This window comes from Tachypleus tridentatus, chromosome 1 (assembly GCF_004210375.1).
Source record: "Tachypleus tridentatus isolate NWPU-2018 chromosome 1, ASM421037v1, whole genome shotgun sequence".
Taxonomy (NCBI): Eukaryota; Metazoa; Arthropoda; class Merostomata; order Xiphosura; family Limulidae; genus Tachypleus; species Tachypleus tridentatus.
Genome location: NC_134825.1, coordinates 1,455,643 through 1,475,670, shown reverse-complemented (window position 1 = coordinate 1,475,670; position 20,028 = coordinate 1,455,643). Strand labels below are relative to the sequence as shown.

Sequence of the window (20,028 nt, the reverse complement as noted above, 5' to 3'; positions counted from 1 at the left end):
TTACTACATTTATTGACATACATGTTTATTTTTCATTACTAAGTGTCTTTAATTTGTTAAATTACAATATAAAATGTTAATTTTTAGCAAGTTCTTAAATAATTCTTGATTATGGGATGTTGACTTTTTGTCAAACTAAAAACTACAAGGACCTAAATATTAATTATTTTAAAATGAGATCCAATTTAAAACCTTAATATATGCATTTCTAAATACCTTTTAAACTTGATGTTAAATAAAAAAAAGCATTACCATGATAATCTTTAAATACAGGGTTCATCTCTTTATCTGATCCAGCAAAAGATTCTAATTTAACCACTGTGTCCGACTCAAATCTTAGTCGCTCCATGTCCTGAAGAAAAGTTTTTATATACAGTTATAAAACTACAAAACATATTATCATCAAAATAATTCAGTACCAAACACAACGATGAATGAAACTTGAGCTGATAATGGGAAAAAAATAAAAAAATCCACTGAAAAACAATGCAAATGATAATTGCAGTAATATTGGGCATAAGGTATCTTCCTGGTTATTTCTCAGTTGATAAACTAGTCATGAAAAACAGCTGAATAAGAGGTACATCCTAGATGCTTGAACTCACATTGTCTTAGGTGGATGTGGTAGTAATCCTTTTAAAATAGTATACATTCATTTTAAAATTGCAAAAGTAAAAATCTCCCACATAGAATAAAACACAATAAAACCATCCAAGACCCAATAACTCCAATAATTCCAACTAAAAGCATGTAGCAAAATTCACCTGAAGAACAACTGGAAAAACACATTTAAACACTACAGTGATAGAGGGAACTACCTGCTATAGTATAGAGGGCACAATGGAATTGGTGGAGGGAGGTCACATGATCAGCACATCATGCTGCAATAATGCAAAAATATAAGGTTATAAAAGACTGGTGCAGTGACCACAAGAATTATCAATTCCTAAATGGCAAACAGTCAAGATAGTTATGGTGAAGAGGAGGCAGTAGTGTCTCAGAAATCTTATAATTCTTCCAATTTTTTATATAATTATAAATCACCAAAATTTATAAAAAGTAGCAATATACTACACCTTCCTCTATATTATAATGCCATACAATTATATTACCCTTAAAACTTACTTGTTCAGTTTAAGTGCAAGATAAATAATGTTAAATACAGCAAACTAGGACAAGCCCGTATATATATATATATATATATATATATATAGTTGAGACATTGAGAAAAAAACATGAAGTTTAAGGAAAATGAGTAAAGAAAATTTTAGTAATCTAATGTATTTATTCATAAAAGACTGCTCTCATTAAAATCAGCTTAAAGTTAATTTACTGGTAAAATAGATGAGAAAAACAAAATATTAATACCTAAAATTTATTTTGCAAGATTACTACCTCCTCACTGAACCACAATCCTAAGGGTAAATAAAATATCCGACATTAATTTCTTTTTATCAAATATTTTAATCTCAAACTTTTTCTTTACAAGTTGAATGCTCTGAATATCTAAATCATCTAAATAAATTAAAGAAGGTTTGAATGAAATATAAATTACTAATGGACATTAAATCATTGAGTATACTAAGTTGATGTTTCAACTGAAGCGCCCAGCATGGCCAGGCGGTAAAGGCATTCGACTCATAATCTGAGGGTTGGAATCCCTGTAGCACCAAACACACTTGCCATTTCAACCACGGGAGTATTATAATATTACAGTCAATCCCACTATTTATTGGTAAAAGAGTAGCCCAACAGTTGACAGTGGATGGTGACGACTAACTGCCTTCCCTCTAGTATTACACTGCTAAATCAGTGTAATACTGCTGCATACAGACTTAGTGAAGTTTTGCATGAAATTCAAACCAAACCAATTAATTTAAGTTCACTGATTATTTCATAGTGATGTTTTAACAACCTTACTATTCAATTATTTTAATTGATGTTTTAACAACTTTTCTATCCAATTGTTTACGTTGACATCTTAACCTTTCCATCCAACTCTTCAAGGTAATATTTTAACATACCTTATAGCCATTTCTTTATAATGAGGGATTACTTCACATTCTGGAAAAGTATATGTTCATAGGTTGTTTCACACACTAGCCAATATATAATTGCAGTTTGTCTCATCTTCTAGGTCTCATATATTTATGGTTTATCATATATTTTAGCTATTTACACATTCATGGTTTATTGCATATTATAGCCAGTACTCGTTCAAAGTTTGGCATCTTTTCTAGGTATATGTTTACAGTTTATCTGAATTTATAAAACAGTGCATGTTCCTGGTTTACCACATCTTTCAGACAATAATTTTCTACAGTATGTAGTTTAAATAAATTTCTATAGTATATAATTCAGCTAATTTTCTATACCAGTCTTACTAAGTGTACACATAGTAAGGAAACGAGATCTTTAAATGTCTTGTTGGACACTTACCATTAGATTATCGTATTTATTTATGCTTCTAAATGAGAAGATAATAAACTGAAGCATTGGTAAAGGGTGTGCACTGGATACTGTTGATTATCTTTAAATAAATATTTTTCATTGTGTACTTCAAAAACAATTTTTGAACTGTATTTATTCAAGAACTTATGGTGATTAGAATGCATCGATTTTCAAGATAAACCCTCGCTTGTAACTAGGTGAGGTCAGCATCATAAAACAAAATTTGTAGAGATCAGAATAAAATGCTCCACTGTTAACAATAGTTTAAACCTCGCCCTTAAGTTACTTTTACAAACCTGAATAAGATGTGATGGTACAGTAACCACACACACTGCATATGCTGACCTCAAAAGAGCCCGCAGAAGATGCAGAAACTTAAACATAGGACTATCTAAAGAACTGGATCTTTCTGAACCACCATTAGTCCTCCATAAGGGTGATCCAAGAGAGTGAATGTTTATTCTCAGAATGTTTGGTTCATCTGGATTTGATGATGTCAGAAAATTTCCCTTCTTCAGTTTTCTCCAAATTCTGTTGAGAACCATTTGATATGACCAGGGAAGAAGTGTACCATTCAACTGCTCAGAAGAATCTGTGCTTCTCTCACAAATATCACAGGTTTCTATGTCACATTGCTGAATTAATTTACTGTCCATGACCAGGCTGACATCATAGTAATGTCCAAACTGGTGGACAACAGGTGCAGGCTGAACAAAATATAGCAGCAAAGAATGTTATAGCATCTATAAACAATATGTTTATTATAAATACAAACCAAAAGCTATATTATACTAAGCAACATGACACAGATTAACTGAAAACTGTATATCAGTTATCTATAGAAGTGATATGACTCTCCTAGGGAACTGTAAATCAGGGTTTAATACAGTACTTGTATCACTGTTTACTGGTTTAAGTTAACACTTTCAGCAATCAGGGTTGTAATATAGTACTTGTATCACTGTTTACTGGTTTAAGTTAACACCTTCTGTAATCAGGGTTGTAATACAATATTTCTATCACTATTAACTTTTGTAAGCAAATCATTTTGTAATACTTTGAATATGTTCTGTAAAAAACTTTAGTGAAGAAGCTTAAGTGAGATGTAACTGATTTATGAGAATAAGAGAGTTTCATGAACAATCAATAAAATAATTTAACAAAACTTACTTTAGGAAGATATATTCATTTACTAAGTGCTTTATATCAACTATAGATTTGAAGAAATGAATAAGAGAGTTTCATGAACAATCAATAAAATAATTTAACAAAACTTACTTTAGGAAGATATATTCATTTACTAAGTGCTTTATATCAACTATAGATTTGAAGAAATGAATAAGAGAGTTTCATGAACAATCAATAAAATAATTTAACAAAACTTACTTTAGGAAGATATATTCATTTACTAAGTGCTTTATATCAACTATAGATTTGAAGAAATGCACAGACAAACATAAATATTTATACAACTATTTCCTAAGGGCTAATTTAAGGAACAGATAATTTATACTTGAACAACTGGTAGATCCGAGTATCTCCATGCTATCTTCATTAATTCTGCAGCAACCTCTCTTGATTCTGCTTCAGGTTTCCTGTGAGCTAAATTGTCAGAGATGGGTGCAGGAAGCCCCTGTGAACACAAAACTCTAAATTTCAAGAGGTAACAATGTTTGTTAGGAGCTGCTTTAAACATTTATATGTGACGTATAATCCCGTCATTAATTCTCTTCTCAAACCAAAGAAAATACAATAAAATTTCTGAACAGAATTTAGATTATGTTTAAAAGAATGTATAAAACATTATTTAGTTTGTTAACATTTCTAATGAATACCTCTTTGGAAACATTTGTTACTCCTTGTGTGCCTCATTGAAAAGACACTTAGGATAAAATATGACCTTCTACTGAATAAAACAAACAATTATGTTAAGACACATGACAAAAAGGAGCAAATATTAGATGATCCTTCAAATAGTTCACGGCTGAAAGCAGGAAAAGGAAATTTGGTGAAATTCCTTCTGACATGGCTACAAAATGTGGAGCAAAGATTAGGTGATCAAGATTTAAGCAATTATGTAGATCATGATAAGTATGATTTATCATGTCTAATAGATCAAGAAACAATGGTTCTAGTATGTGCAGAAAATCAAGTGCTGATGATTGCTTTATGTCTACTAAATGAAGTGATGGTGCTTCTGTCATGTTTAGTAGTAAAATGTGGTCTATTGGTACGTTAGTACCAATTAAAAGAAAACTGAGTTAATAAACTATAACTAACAAGTAGCCTAGTTAGGACAACTTCCTCCTTTCAATCTTGATTGCAACAAGATGTCCAAAAAGCAACAAAAGGTTTGACCTGGAATAGCTTGTTATGATGTTTCTCTTTCCAAGTCAACTGCCAAGTGGTGTGGAGCCAAGCCTTGATCACAGGACCATAGTCTACATATGGGACAACAAGAGTAGTCAGACTTAACTGAAATGTCAACAAGCTTGTCCCTGTGAATACCAATGTGACCTGGCAGCCAGTAAAACTGGACAAAAGTAGATAATAAAGAGAAATGGGTCAGTTGATGAAAATAAGGTCAGAACTAATGTGAAGCTATTGCAAGGCAAGTAAATATAAATAGTACAACTCATTTACTACATAGTTTCTACATGATCCATGGCAAGAGAAATGACATACAATTTGGCAATGAACACAAAAACTGTAGAGAGGTTCCCGTGTGCAACCACAATAAACCATGGCAAAGCCTACAGAGTCACCAAATTTCAAAAAGTCTATAAAAAAGAGAATGGAAGGATGGTTTAAACGACATTTGGCAATTAGAAGACAGTACTTTCAATCAGGAATATCTTTCCTCCTGATATTAATAATAATAATAAAAAAAAAAATCACACTTGGAGATGGTAATAAGCCACAGTGGGATTGGTTGACCAGTGGAGACAGCAATGTCATCAAAGGACAGACTCAATTCAGCCAGCTGAGCCCAGAAGGAACAATAGCAGACTATCTATTCCAAAAAAGCATGGCCCACTGACAAAGAAAAACAACAACAACAGGTGGGATGCTGTGGTAAGGATTAAAAGTTTTGAAATACACAGAAAAGAAAGTTGCAAACAGCAAAAGTGTAGAGAAGGTTCATGAGAATCAGTGTTTGAACTCTGGACTGAAGAAATGAGAAAAGCCTTGATGCAGAGCTGAAGCCCCAGTTGGTAAAATGGGGTCAAACATCTTCCAGGCTGAGATCCTGGCAGAGCCATAGACCATACACCCATGATCCAGTTTCAATCAAATGAGGGCACGATAGATCTTTAGAATAGAAAATCGATCTGTTACCCAAGAGACAGAAGAGAGGATTGATTGATTTAGTGTTTTATAGCACAAAGCAGCTTGGCTATCTGAACCAAACGTCTAGTAAAAAGGTAAAAATAAATTAAATGTAGTAAAATACCTAAAAGGAAATGAAGGTAAAACAAAACATAATTGAAAAACAGAAAAAGCATAAAACCAAATGTTGACACCTAGTCTACAATGTTAAGAGAGAAAGCAGAGCAAGAGAAGTTGTAAAGGACTTTCTCTAGCAAAATGGTAATGATCATAACCCCCCAGGAAGACTAACAGGTAAGTACAAGAACCACCGTCAGTCACTTGAAGTTGGCCTTTCCAGTCCAGGTTCTGGGTTATGTTGGCCTAACAGCCATTATCAAAAGGTAAAATAAGAAAAGTGTTAAAAGATATATAGCAAAATCATAATAAAAATTAGCCAAATGTCCTGTAAAAAGGTAAAAGTAAAGTAAAAGTAGTAAAATTTGTAAAAGGAAACAAAGGTAAAAACAAAACAGCAATTAAAAACAGAAAATGGCATAAAACCAATGTTGATATCAAGTCTACAAAGTTGTAAAGGACTTTCTGTAGCATAATGGTAATGATCATAACCTGCCAGGAAGACTAAGAGGTAAGTACAAGAACCACCGCCAGTCACCTGAAGTTGGTCTTTCCAGTCCTGGTTCCTGGTTATTTGTCATTATGGCCAGTACCAAAAGGTAAAGTAATAAAAGTGTTAAAAGACATGCAGCAAAATTGTAATAACAACAACTCACCAGAACGACTAACGGGTAGTTCAAACAGCAGTGTTAGTCACCTGAATTTGGCCTTTCCAGTCTTGGTGTAGAGTTATATAATGTTCTGACCATTTTCTAATGTCAAATTGAACTAGAGAGATTGAGACTCTGATATTTATTCATTACATCTTTTTAATTATGGTTCCCTTTTCAAACACTTAAATGAGATTAAAAAGGTTAATGGCCATTAGAAAACTAAAAACTTTATCAAGGTGGACAGTGTCACCATCACCAATGATACTGTCCAATGTTACGGACAAACCCTGGGACAGAACATGTTTAAAATAGTGCCGTCGTTGAGATTCATAACAACGGCAAGAAAGTAAAATATGGCTTATTGTGATCTGAGTGTTACACAAACTACACACCGATGCATCAGTCCCAGATAAAAGAAAATGATGAGTTAAAAAACTGTGACCAATGCGTAGTCTAGTTAGAACAACTTCCTCCTTCCAAACCTTACAGAAGCTAGAAAGCCCAATACAGGGTTTTATTTGAAAAAGCTTGTTGTCGCATTGCTCAGTCCAAGTGGACTGCCAGCTGGTACAGAGCCGAGCCTTGAATACAGGACCATAGTCCATGTACGGAATAGGCACAGTGGTGATAGTGCCAGAGCAGATATATTTAGCTCCCTTGTCTGCAAGCGCATTCCTGCAAATACCAACATGGCCTGGTATCCAGAAAAACTGGATAGAAGTAGATGTTAATGAGAAATGGGCCAGTTGGTGTTGAATATCAGCAAGAACAGGGTGTGAGCCAATGTGAAGTGATTCCAAGGCCAGCAGAGAATTAAGGGAGTCAGTATAAATAGTGCAGTTGGAGTACTGCTCAGCTTCAATATGATCCAGGGCAAGAGATATGGCATACAGTTCAGCAGTGAACACAGAAGCTGTAGAGGGGATTCTGCATGCAACCACCAAACTGTAACAAACCATGGCAGAGCCCACAGAGTCACCTGATTTTGAACCATCCGTATAAATTGGAATAGAAAGTTTGTTCGAAAGATGTTCAGTAAATAAAAGACAGTACTTTTATTCAGGAGTATCTGCTTTTTCAGATGACTTAAACAAAGGTCACATTTGGGGCTGTAATAAGCCATGGGGGGGGGGCTGACCAGTGGATTCTGCAATGTTATCCAAGGACAGACTCAATTCATCCAATTGCACCTGGATGTGGAGGCCAAAAGGAGCAATGGCAGATAGTCTGTTTTGAAAAAGTAAGGCCCACTGAGGAGGGAAAACACATCCCCAAGTGGGATGGTTTGGTAAGGAGCGAAGTGTCGAAGAATACAGTAAAGATTGTTGCAAATGGCAAAGGTGTAGGGACAGAAGAGAGAATACAGAGGATGTTCAGTGTTCTTGTACACCTGATGCATAGCTGTTTGACGTGTGGAATGAAGGTCAGCTTACAGTCAAATAGAAGCCCCAAGAATTTTGCCTTGGGTATCACAAGGAGCACAACTTGAATTGGAGCATTGGATGAGGATGAATACCCTGTTGGTGGCAAAAGTGCATGCAAACTGTTTTGGAGAGACAAAACAAAACTGTTTGCTGTGGTCCACTTCAGTAAATGACTGAGGGCACTCTGCAGCTGCCAATCAATAAACACCATGCTTAATAACTGACACAAGATGTGGAAGTCGTTGATATAGAATCCATTTGCAACTATAGGAGGGAGTTGTTCAGTAATGGCATTAATATTTATAATGAAAAGTGCAACACTTAAGACATAGCCCTGAGAGACTCCAAGTTTCTGCAGGGAAAGTGTGAAACACATAAACTTTGTGAACCTGACGATGACTGAAGAAGCTCGAAACGTTGTTCGCTCTTCTATGTAAAATATTTTCTCAATCCAAACGAGCCGTTTTTGCATACATAAACTTGGAATTTCCAGTCCATTAAAAAAATGTTTAATAAAATTGGGCAAATAACCACGCAATCTGTATGAGTGGAGGTTTTGCAGGATGCCATACTTTCATGTGGCATCACAAGCTTTTTCAAGTTAAAAAAAAAAAAAAAATACAGAAACATGTTGTTGCTTGATAAAAGACTTCCATAATTGACGTTTCAAGTTGAATCAGGTGGTCCACAGTGGAGAGCTGTCATCGGATCCTACATTAGGTGGGTGAGAGGAGGTTGTTTGATTCAAGTAACCAAACAAGATGAGCATTAATCACCCTCTAAAATCTTATAGAGTAGCTCATCAAGGCAATTGGACAGTAGTTTGAAAGAATCTTGGGATCCTTCGCAGGCTTAGTAGAAGAGAGAACAATAGCCTGGTTCCAAGCATCAGGAAAAGTATTCTACTGCCATGTCTGCTTAAAAACAACTAGAAGAATAGCAAGAGAGGCAGGAGAGAGATGAGGCAGCATCTCATAGCAAATATCATTATGTCTCACTAATATACTGCCAGACCGATGAAGAGAAAGCTTGAGTTCCACCAGTGTAAAGGGGCAATTATAGTCATTGAGATGATCAGCCTAAAATGAAAGAGACTATTGCTCTGCCCAAATCTCGATGGCCAAGAAGGCGGTGGATAAAACAGAAATACTAGATGCCTGGCAAAAGCTTTCTCTGAGAATACTGGTGATGCTCTGTGGATCAGCAACTTTTTGGAAATCGCAAACCAAGATCATAGGGGGTACAGAAGTCTACTGCCCACCGACCTTCCAACTCTTATTCCATATGACTTTAGAACTAGTGAAAGAAGAAATGCTGATTGTGAGCTTAATCCAAGATACCTTTTGGTTTTGATGTCTTACCTGCTGAGCATGTGCATGGGCCCACTGAAAAATGATGTGGCTTGAAAGTACAGAATCCCTGCAAAAGGTATTGCAGACCCATTTTTGAGCATTGTGTCACATGGCAAGCAGGATTCCAGTATGAAGAAAGATACCATGGAAACGTATTTTGGGAACACACTGAGCAGTTGCCTGGATAATAGAGTCAATCATTGCAGCCATGCAGTTGTCTATCGATAGGTTAGATATTACAGCAGGATTAAGTTCCGAGACAGCAGTAAAGGAAGGCCAGGTAGTTTGCTTCAGTTTCCACTGAGGCAGACAGGTCATGTGACATCAGCCACAGCCAATCACTCAAAAATTGATAGGAAAATTATTGCTGCCCTGAGGGTCAACCTTTTAAGCAAAGAGAATAGTGAAGATGAGCTGATAGTTTCATAATACAATTTGAAGTCATTCTCAAATTAAAAAAGGATGAGTTAGAGCTACTTTATTTTGTTTTGTTTGTTGTAAAAGTCAGTCAAACTGATCAGTCCAGTATAGAGTTAGGGTAGAGAAAATACCAAATAAAAGTTGTATTGAAAACAAACATTTGTAATGTATTCAGGAGGTTTTAGAGATTATACAAATCAAATCCGAGATATTTGAGAAGTATTTTTAAATCTTAACGTGAAAAATTGTGTTGCACATGAAATATTCAAGACAATTACTTGATATATTAACAGACATCTTTTTTCAGATTGTTTAAATTACTTTGAAAAATGTGATTTTTTGTGTGTAAAAAGACTTATGATGTTTACTGAATGGCCATCATTTTGTGAAGATATACATACTATAATAAAAGTTAGTGGCATAAACTCCATAAAGTCTTTATACAAGTACAAAGAGGTCACACGGTTGGTCAAAACAATTAAGCCTGTGTTTAGATATTTAACAAATATCTAGGCTTTTAAAATGAATAACTTAGTGATTTAGAAGTAGTGTTATAATAAAATGACCTTGAGAGTTTCAATATAAGTAAGCTGTTCAACAGCATATAAATAAAGAAGGTACTTGATTTGTAATTAGTTGTCTCTGGGCAAGTTAATTATTCCACATGTAAAAATCCTTGGGTTGGTGGCTTGTGTGCTCTGCTCATAAACCAAAATCTAAATAAATTGGTGTAAAGTCAAACTTTACAACTAAACCTATGGGTTTCCACATGTCCATTACATGAAGAGAAAAGAATGTCTCCAAAAGAGCAAAACCTCTCACCCAGCTTGTACAGGAGATGCAAGAATTGAAATAACAAAATACTCCATTCCACGTCCTGCAAATGAATAGCGATTGTCTGAGTCTGACTGAAATGAGAAATGAAAAATACTCAAAACTGGATCAAGTATCGAGTCTCAGACTGGAACAATAGAGAAAACTTGACCAGCTAACCCAGATAAAAAGGAAGGATAATGAGAAGTTGAAGAATAAGAATTATAAGGAGAGATAAGTGAAGAATACATGGGTTCAAGGAACAGCAGTGGACTCAAAAGGCTGTAAGAGACAAAAAATCAAAAAAAAAAGGCAGGCCTAGTATTTGGCAGCCTCAGCTTGAGTTTCCAAGTAGTATAAACACCTCAAAGACTTCACAGTGAAGGATATGAACCCAAAAGAGATAATGAGGGAAAAAAAAATATGGGGAAGACAACTGGTAGAGAAAGTATCATGTCCCAGAAGATTCCAAAACAGGAACCAAATAAATTGAGACAATTTGTTAATATTCTGAAAAAAACTGATCATAAATTCCTTAAAAAACTATAAGGATTGTGATGTATGGCTTCACATAGGAGATGAAGAGAGTATTGGTAAGAAAGGTTACAGGTATGAAAATGGCAAAAATAAAAAAACTAAGCACAACAGTGTGTTACTGGAGACAGAGTTTCCCAAGTGGGAAAAAGGAACTCCATGGATTGGAAGTCACCTGAAGCTGGCCTTTCCAGTTCTGGTTGAGTTATTTGATGTTACAGCCATTTGCTAATTTGAAATCAAACTAGATGGACCATGATTCTTAAAATGGAATCACATTAAAAAAAGTCTAATGTATAAATTAAAACAACTTAAATGGCATTAAAAAGATTATTGGCCTTCAAAAAACTAAAAACATTTCCAAGGTGGACAGTGTCACCATCGCCAATAACACTGTTTAAAGGTTGTGGACAAACTGTGGGACAGAACACGTTTAAAATGGTGCTGTCATTGAGTCATAATGATGGCAAGAAAGTAAAATGTGATTTATTGTAACCTGAGTGTCACACAGACTACACATTGGTGCATCAGTCCCACATAAAAAAAATGAGTTAAAAACTGTGACCAAACCATAGTCTAGTTAGAAAAGCTTCTTCTTTCCGATCCTTACAGTTGCAAAACAGCCAATAGAGGGTTTTATTTGGAAAAGCCTGCTTTCACGTTGCTCACTCCAAGTCGATTGCCAACTAGCACAGAGCCGACCAAGCCTTGAATACAGGATCATAGTCCATGTATGGAAGAGGTACAGCAGCGACAGTGCCCAAGTAGAAAGAATTAGCTGTCATGTTGGCAAGCTTGTTCCTCTAAATACTAATGTTATCAGTTATCCAGAAAAACTGGATAAAAGTAAATGTTAAAAAGAAATGGGCCAGTTGGTTTTGAATATCAGTGACAACAGAGTTTGAACTAACTTGAAGTGATTCCAGGGCCAGTAGTGAACTGAGCGAGTCAGTATAAATAATGCAATTTGAGTACTACTTAGCTTCTGTGTGATCCAGGGCAAGAGAAATGGCATACAGTTTTTTGCAACACAAGAAGATAAGCATGCAAGTTTCATCATATTTACAAACAGCAAACTTAAAAATCATTCACCAAAATGTTTTCTATAACTTGAAAATATTCTAAACTTTAAAACCTGAGTTCTTTTAGAAGGTGGGTCTTCTTTCTTGTTGGGTAAATCATGAAGTTCAGTTGTGTTGTATATATTTTTGATGGCACAACATAAAACAATGATCGTTAGGTTGGTTGTAATCAGTTCTATTTATTATTTTAGTTTTGATACTACATTATATCTATTTGGAATATTCTGGTCCTGCATAACTATCACTTTAATATTTTTTTATCCTACGTTAATACTACTTAAAATTTTCTGACCATGTATGATTGATACTATAAAATAGTAAAAATGTAAACATTAGTTTTCAAATCAATTAATAATAGTTTTGATCTGTAAAACACAGGTTTCAGGAAAGATATAGATACCTGCAAGATCTGGGTTGGTGAAACATCGCCTCCTGACAAGAAAACAGAATGACCACAAACAATTCCTTCAGATATGAAATACTTCAGCAGTAACTTTGCATATACTCCAAAGACGTCTTCTTCTGGAATGTTTATAATAACTGTAGTTTGAGGTGTTTTATAAAAATAAATACAAACAAAAACTTCATTAGTTTCACCATTATAGGCAATAATCACACCTTCTGAATATTTTACTTTACAAGTATTTTTTTGAGATTCACTGATTCATGAAGGTTTTACTTAACTTACAGATAACTACAGCTGGATGGTTGATCAGTAGAACTGATTACAAATGATAAGCAATCATACCAATTAGTGTCTTCTGAACTAACCAATCAATAAAGTCAGAAAAATAATCAATTAATGGAAATTAGCATTTCCAACTATTACCATTTTGATTAGTCAAAATTGATTAATCAAATTCTTGTTTATCAATTCTCAAAAGTATCAATTAATCAAAATTAGTAAGAGAGCAAAATATATTTCAAACAATAGTAAAATTTGTTTTTTGATCATTAACATTTTTAATTATATGAACTGATTAATCAAAATTGTCATTAACTAAATGAAATTAAATTTCTGATTGTTATAACTTTTAATTATTTTAATTACTCCAGCAATTGAAATATTATTAATATATTTGTTATTAAGCACAAAACTTATAATGGGCTACCTGTGTTCAACCCGATATTAGTTTTACAAGTTGTTTTATCTTGAAGTATGCTTAGCTTTGGTCATGCAGTTAAAGGAATGGCTCACGAGTGGTGGTCTCGGGTCCGATTCATATTGTTACCAAACCTGCTTGCCATGTACTTGTTAGGGCAAAGCTACTAAGTCTATATGTCCCTGACATTAATGCTGAAGTACTGACTAGAAAAAAAGGCAGTTAGCTGAAAACACAGCTACCTATAGATGTGATGCTGTACTGGAACAAAAGGTAGAGTTTCTAGAAAACACAGCTACCTATAGATGAGATGCTGTACTGGAACAAAAGGTAGAGTTTCTAGAAAACACAGCTACCTATAGATGTGATGCTGTACTGGAACAAAAGGTAGAGTTTCTAGAAAACACAGCTACCTATAGATGTGATGCTGTACTGGAACAAAAGGTAGAGTTTCTAGAAAACACAGCTACCTATAGATGTGATGCTGTACTGGAACAAAAGGTAGAGTTTCTAGAAAACACAGCTACCTATAGATGTGATGCTGTACTGGAACAAAAGGTAGAGTTTCTAGAAAACACAGCTACCTATAGATGTGATGCTGTACTGGAACAAAAGGTAGAGTTTCTAGAAAACACAGCTACCTATAGATGTGATGCTGTACTGGAACAAAAGGTAGAGTTTCTAGAAAACACAGCTACCTATAGATGAGATGCTGTACTGGAACAAAAGGTAGAGTTTCTAGAAAACACAGCTACCTATAGATGAGATGCTGTACTGGAACAAAAGGTAGAGTTTCTAGAAAACACAGCTACCTATAGATGTGATGCTGTACTGGAACAAAAGGTAGAGTTTCTAGAAAACACAGCTACCTATAGATGTGATGCTGTACTGGAACAAAAGGTAGAGTTTCTAGAAAACACAGCTACCTATAGATGTGATGCTGTACTGGAACGAAAGGTAGAGTTTCTAGAAAACACAGCTACCTATAGATGTGATGCTGTACTGGAACAAAAGGTAGAGTTTCTAGAAAACACAGCTACCTATAGATGTGATGCTGTACTGGAACAAAAGGTAGAGTTTCTAGAAAACACAGCTACCTATAGATGTGATGCTGTACTGGAACAAAAGGTAGAGTTTCTAGAAAACACAGCTACCTATAAATGTGATGCTGTACTGGAACAAAAGGTAGAGTTTCTAGAAAACACAGCTACCTATAGATGTGATGCTGTACTGGAACAAAAGGTAGAGTTTCTAGAAAACACAGCTACCTATAAATGTGATGCTGTACTGGAACAAAAGGTAGAGTTTCTAGAAAACACAGCTACCTATAGATGTGATGCTGTACTGGAACAAAGGTAGAGTTTCTAGAAAACACAGCTACCTATAGATGTGATGCTGTACTGGAACAAAAGGTAGAATTTCTAGAAAACACAGCTACCTATAGATGAGATGCTGTACTGGAACAAAAGGTAGAGTTTCTAGAAAACACAGCTACCTATAGATGTGATGCTGTACTGGAACAAAAGGTAGAGTTTCTAGAAAACACAGCTACCTATAGATGTGATGCTGTACTGGAACAAAAGGTAGAGTTTCTAGAAAACACAGCTACCTATAGATGAGATGCTGTACTGGAACAAAAGGTAGAGTTTCTAGAAAACACAGCTACCTATAGATGAGATGCTGTACTGGAACAAAAGGTAGAGTTTCTAGAAAACACAGCTACCTATAGATGTGATGCTGTACTGGAACAAAAGGTAGAGTTTCTAGAAAACACAGCTACCTGGATAGATGTGATGCTGTACTGGAACAAAAGGTAGAGTTTCTAGAAAACACAGCTACCTATAGATGTGATGCTGTACTGGAACAAAAGGTAGAGTTTCTAGAAAACACAGCTACCTATAGATGTGATGCTGTACTGGAACAAAAGGTAGAGTTTCTAGAAAACACAGCTACCTATAGATGTGATGCTGTACTGGAACAAAAGGTAGAGTTTCTAGAAAACACAGCTACCTATAGATGTGATGCTGTACTGGAACAAAAGGTAGAGTTTCTAGAAAACACAGCTACCTATAGATGTGATGCTGTACTGGAACAAAAGGTAGAGTTTCTAGAAAACACAGCTACCTATAGATGTGATGCTGTACTGGAACAAAAGGTTTCTAGAAAACACAGCTTTCTGTACTGGAACAAAAGGTAGAGTTTCTAGAAAACACAGCTACCTATAGATGTGATGCTGTACTGGAACAAAAGGTAGAGTTTCTAGAAAACACAGCTACCTATAGATGTGATGCTGTACTGGAACAAAAGGTAGAGTTTCTAGAAAACACAGCTACCTATAGATGTGATGCTGTACTGGAACAAAAGGTAGAGTTTCTAGAAAACACAGCTACCTATAGATGTGATGCTGTACTGGAACAAAAGGTAGAGTTTCTAGAAAACACAGCTACCTATAGATGTGATGCTGTACTGGAACAAAAGGTAGAGTTTCTAGAAAACACAGCTACCTATAGATGTGATGCTGTACTGGAACAAAAGGTAGAGTTTCTAGAAAACACAGCCTATAGATGTGATGCTGTACTGGAACAAAAGGTAGAGTTTCTAGAAAACACAGCTACCTATAGATGTGATGCTGTACTGGAACAAAAGGTAGAGTTTCTAGAAAACACAGCTACCTATAGATGTGATGCTGTACTGGAACAAAAGGTAGAGTTTCTAGAAAACACAGCTACCTATAGATGTGATGCTGTACTGGAACAAAAGGTAGAGTTTCTAGAAAACACAGCTACCTATAGATGTGATGCTGTACTGGAACAACAAAAGGTAGAGTTTCTAGAAAACACAGCTACCTATAGATGTGATGCTGTACTGGAACAAAAGGTAGAGTTTCTAGAAAACACAGCTACCTATAGATGTGATGCTGTACTGGAACAAAAGGTAGAGTTTCTAGAAAACACAGCTACCTATAGATGTGATGCTGTACTGGAACAAAAGGTAGAGTTTCTAGAAAACACAGCTACCTATAGATGTGATGCTGTACTGGAACAAAAGGTAGAGTTTCTAGAAAACACAGCTACCTATAGATGTGATGCTGTACTGGAACAAAAGGTAGAGTTTCTAGAAAACACAGCTACCTATAGATGTGATGCTGTACTGGAACAAAAGGTAGAGTTTCTAGAAAACACAGCTACCTATATGCTGTATGTGATGAAAACACAGCTACCTATAGATGTACTGGAACAAAAGGTAGAGTTTCTAGAAAACACAGCTACCTATAGATGTGATGCTGTACTGGAACAAAGGTAGAGTTTCTAAAAACACAGTAGAGTTTCTAGAAAACACAGCTACCTATAGATGTGATGCTGTACTGGAACAAAAGGTAGAGTTTCTAGAAAACACAGCTACCTATAGATGTGATGCTGTACTGGAACAAAAGGTAGAGTTTCTAGAAAACACAGCTACCTATAGATGTGATGCTGTACTGGAACAAAGGTAGAGTTTCTAGAAAACACAGCTACCTATAGATGTGATGCTGTACTGGAACAAAAGGTAGAGTTTCTAGAAAACACAGCTACCTATAGATGTGATGCTGTACTGGAACAAAAGGTAGAGTTTCTAGAAAACACAGCTACCTATAGATGTGATGCTGTACTGGAACAAAAGGTAGAGTTTCTAGAAAACACAGCTACCTATAGATGTGATGCTGTACTGGAACAAAAGGTAGAGTTTCTAGAAAACACAGCTACCTATAGATGTGATGCTGTACTGGAACAAAAGGTAGAGTTTCTAGAAAACACAGCTACCTATAGATGTGATGCTGTACTGGAACAAAAGGTAGAGTTTCTAGAAAACACAGCTACCTATAGATGTGATGCTGTACTGGAACAAAAGGTAGAGTTTCTAGAAAACACAGCTACCTATAGATGTGATGCTGTACTGGAACAAAAGGTAGAGTTTCTAGAAAACACAGCTACCTATAGATGTGATGCTGTACTGGAACAAAAGGTAGAGTTTCTAGAAAACACAGCTACCTATAGATGTGATGCTGTACTGGAACAAAAGGTAGAGTTTCTAGAAAACACAGCTACCTATAGATGTGATGCTGTACTGGAACAAAAGGTAGAGTTTCTAGAAAACACAGCTACCTATAGATGTGATGCTGTACTGGAACAAAAGGTAGAGTTTCTAGAAAACACAGCTACCTATAGATGTGATGCTGTACTGGAACAAAAGGTAGAGTTTCTAGAAAACACAGCTACCTATAGATGTGATGCTGTACTGGAACAAAAGGTAGATGAAAACACAGCTACCTATAGATGTGATGCTGTACTGGAACAAAAGGTAGAGTTTCTAGAAAACACAGCTACCTATAGATGTGATGCTGTACTGGAACAAAAGGTAGAGTTTCTAGAAAACACAGCTACCTATAGATGCTGATGGAACAAAAGGTAGAGTTTCTACACAGCTGGAACAAAAAAGGTAGAGTTTCTAGAAAACACAGCTACCTATAGATGTGATGCTGTACTGGAACAAAAGGTAGAGTTTCTAGAAAACACAGCTACCTATAGATGTGATGCTGTACTGGAACAAAAGGTAGAGTTTCTAGAAAACACAGCTACCTATAGATGTGATGCTGTACTGGAACAAAAGGTAGAGTTTCTAGAAAACACAGCTACCTATAGATGTGATGCTGTACTGGAACAAAAGGTAGAGTTTCTAGAAAACACAGCTACCTATAGATGTGATGCTGTACTGGAACAAAAGGTAGAGTTTCTAGAAAACACAGCTACCTATAGATGTGATGCTGTACTGGAACAAAGGTAGAGTTTCTAGAAAACACAGCTACCTATAGATGTGATGCTGTACTGGAACAAAAGGTAGAGTTTCTAGAAAACACAGCTACCTATAGATGTGATGCTGTACTGGAACAAAAGGTAGAGTTTCTAGAAAACACAGCTACCTATAGATGTGATGCTGTACTGGAACAAAAGGTAGAGTTTCTAGAAAACACAGCTACCTATAGATGTGATGCTGTACTGGAACAAAAGGTAGAGTTTCTAGAAAACACAGCTACCTATAGATGTGATGCTGTACTGGAACAAAAGGTAGAGTTTCTAGAAAACACAGCTACCTATAGATGTGATGCTGTACTGGAACAAAAGGTAGAGTTTCTAGAAAACACAGCTACCTATAGATGTGATGCTGTACTGGAACAAAAGGTAGAGTTTCTAGAAAACACAGCTACCTATAGATGTGATGCTGTACTGGAACAAAAGGTAGAGTTTCTAGAAAACACAGCTACCTATAGATGTGATGCTGTACTGGAACAAAAGGTAGAGTTTCTAGAAAACACAGCTACCTATAGATGTGATGCTGTACTGGAACAAAAGGTAGAGTTTCTAGAAAACACAGCTACCTATAGATGTGATGCTGTACTGGAACAAAAGGTAGAGTTTCTGAAAACACAGCTACCTGATGCTGTACTGGAACAAAAGGTAGAGTTTCTAGAAAACACAGCTACCTATAGATGTGATGCTGTACTGGAACAAAAGGTAGAGTTTCTAGAAAACACAGCTACCTATAGATGTGATGCTGTACTGGAACAAAAGGTAGAGTTTCTAGAAAACACAGCTACCTATAGATGTGATGCTGTACTGGAACAAAAGGTAGAGTTTCTAGAAAACACAGCTACCTATAGATGTGATGCTGTACTGGAACAAAAGGTAGAGTTTCTAGAAAACACAGCTACCTATAGATGTGATGCTGTACTGGAACAAAAGGTAGAGTTTCTAGAAAACACAGCTACCTATAGATGTGATGCTGTACTGGAACAAAAGGTAGAGTTTCTAGAAAACACAGCTACCTATAGATGTGATGCTGTACTGGAACAAAAGGTAGAGTTTCTAGAAAACACAGCTACCTATAGATGTGATGCTGTACTGGAACAAAAGGTAGAGTTTCTAGAAAACACAGCTACCTATAGATGTGATGCTGTACTGGAACAAAAGGTAGAGTTTCTAGAAAACACAGCTACCTATAGATGTGATGCTGTACTGGAACAAAAGGTAGAGTTTCTAGAAAACACAGCTACCTATAGATGTGATGCTGTACTGGAACAAAAGGTAGAGTTTCTAGAAAACACAGCTACCTATAGATGTGATGCTGTACTGGAACAAAAGGTAGAGTTTCTAGAAAACACAGCTACCTATAGATGTGATGCTGTACTGGAACAAAAGGTAGAGTTTCTAGAAAACACAGCTACCTATAGATGTGATGCTGTACTGGAACAAAAGGTAGAGTTTCTAGAAAACACAGCTACCTATAGATGTGATGCTGTACTGGAACAAAAGGTAGAGTTTCTAGAAAACACAGCTACCTAGATGCTGGAACAAAAGGTAGAGTTTCTAGAAAACACAGCTACCTATAGATGTGATGCTGTACTGGAACAAAAGGTAGAGTTTCTAGAAAACACAGCTACCTATAGATGTGATGCTGTACTGGAACAAAAGGTAGAGTTTCTAGAAAACACAGCTACCTATAGATGTGATGCTGTACTGGAACAAAAGGTAGAGTTTCTAGAAAACACAGCTACCTATAGATGTGATGCTGTACTGGAACAAAAGGTAGAGTTTCTAGAAAACACAGCTACCTATAGATGTGATGCTGTACTGGAACAAAAGGTAGAGTTTCTAGAAAACACAGCTACCTATAGATGTGATGCTGTACTGGAACAAAAGGTAGAGTTTCTAGAA

At 35.8% G+C, this 20,028-nt stretch overlaps 1 protein-coding gene across 5 annotated transcripts in view; it reads right to left on the bottom strand.

The window, feature by feature from the left end:
• Nucleotides 1–20,028, bottom strand: part of LOC143227552 (elongator complex protein 4-like) — a 48,118-nt gene that overhangs the window by 7,911 nt on the left and 20,179 nt on the right. For 3 of the 5 annotated variants that reach the window (XM_076459194.1, XM_076459033.1, XM_076459025.1), the window contains 4 exons: nt 12,577–12,698; nt 3,965–4,084; nt 2,748–3,158; nt 253–352 (listed from right to left, as the gene is read on the bottom strand). In XM_076459194.1, coding sequence (XP_076315309.1) covers nt 253–352; nt 2,748–3,158; nt 3,965–4,084; nt 12,577–12,698 — 753 coding nt within the window. Of the gene's footprint in view, nt 1–252; nt 353–2,747; nt 3,159–3,964; nt 4,085–12,576; nt 12,717–20,028 lie in introns of all 5 variants that reach the window. The other 2 variants (XM_076459097.1, XM_076459014.1) reach the window with 1 other exon arrangement.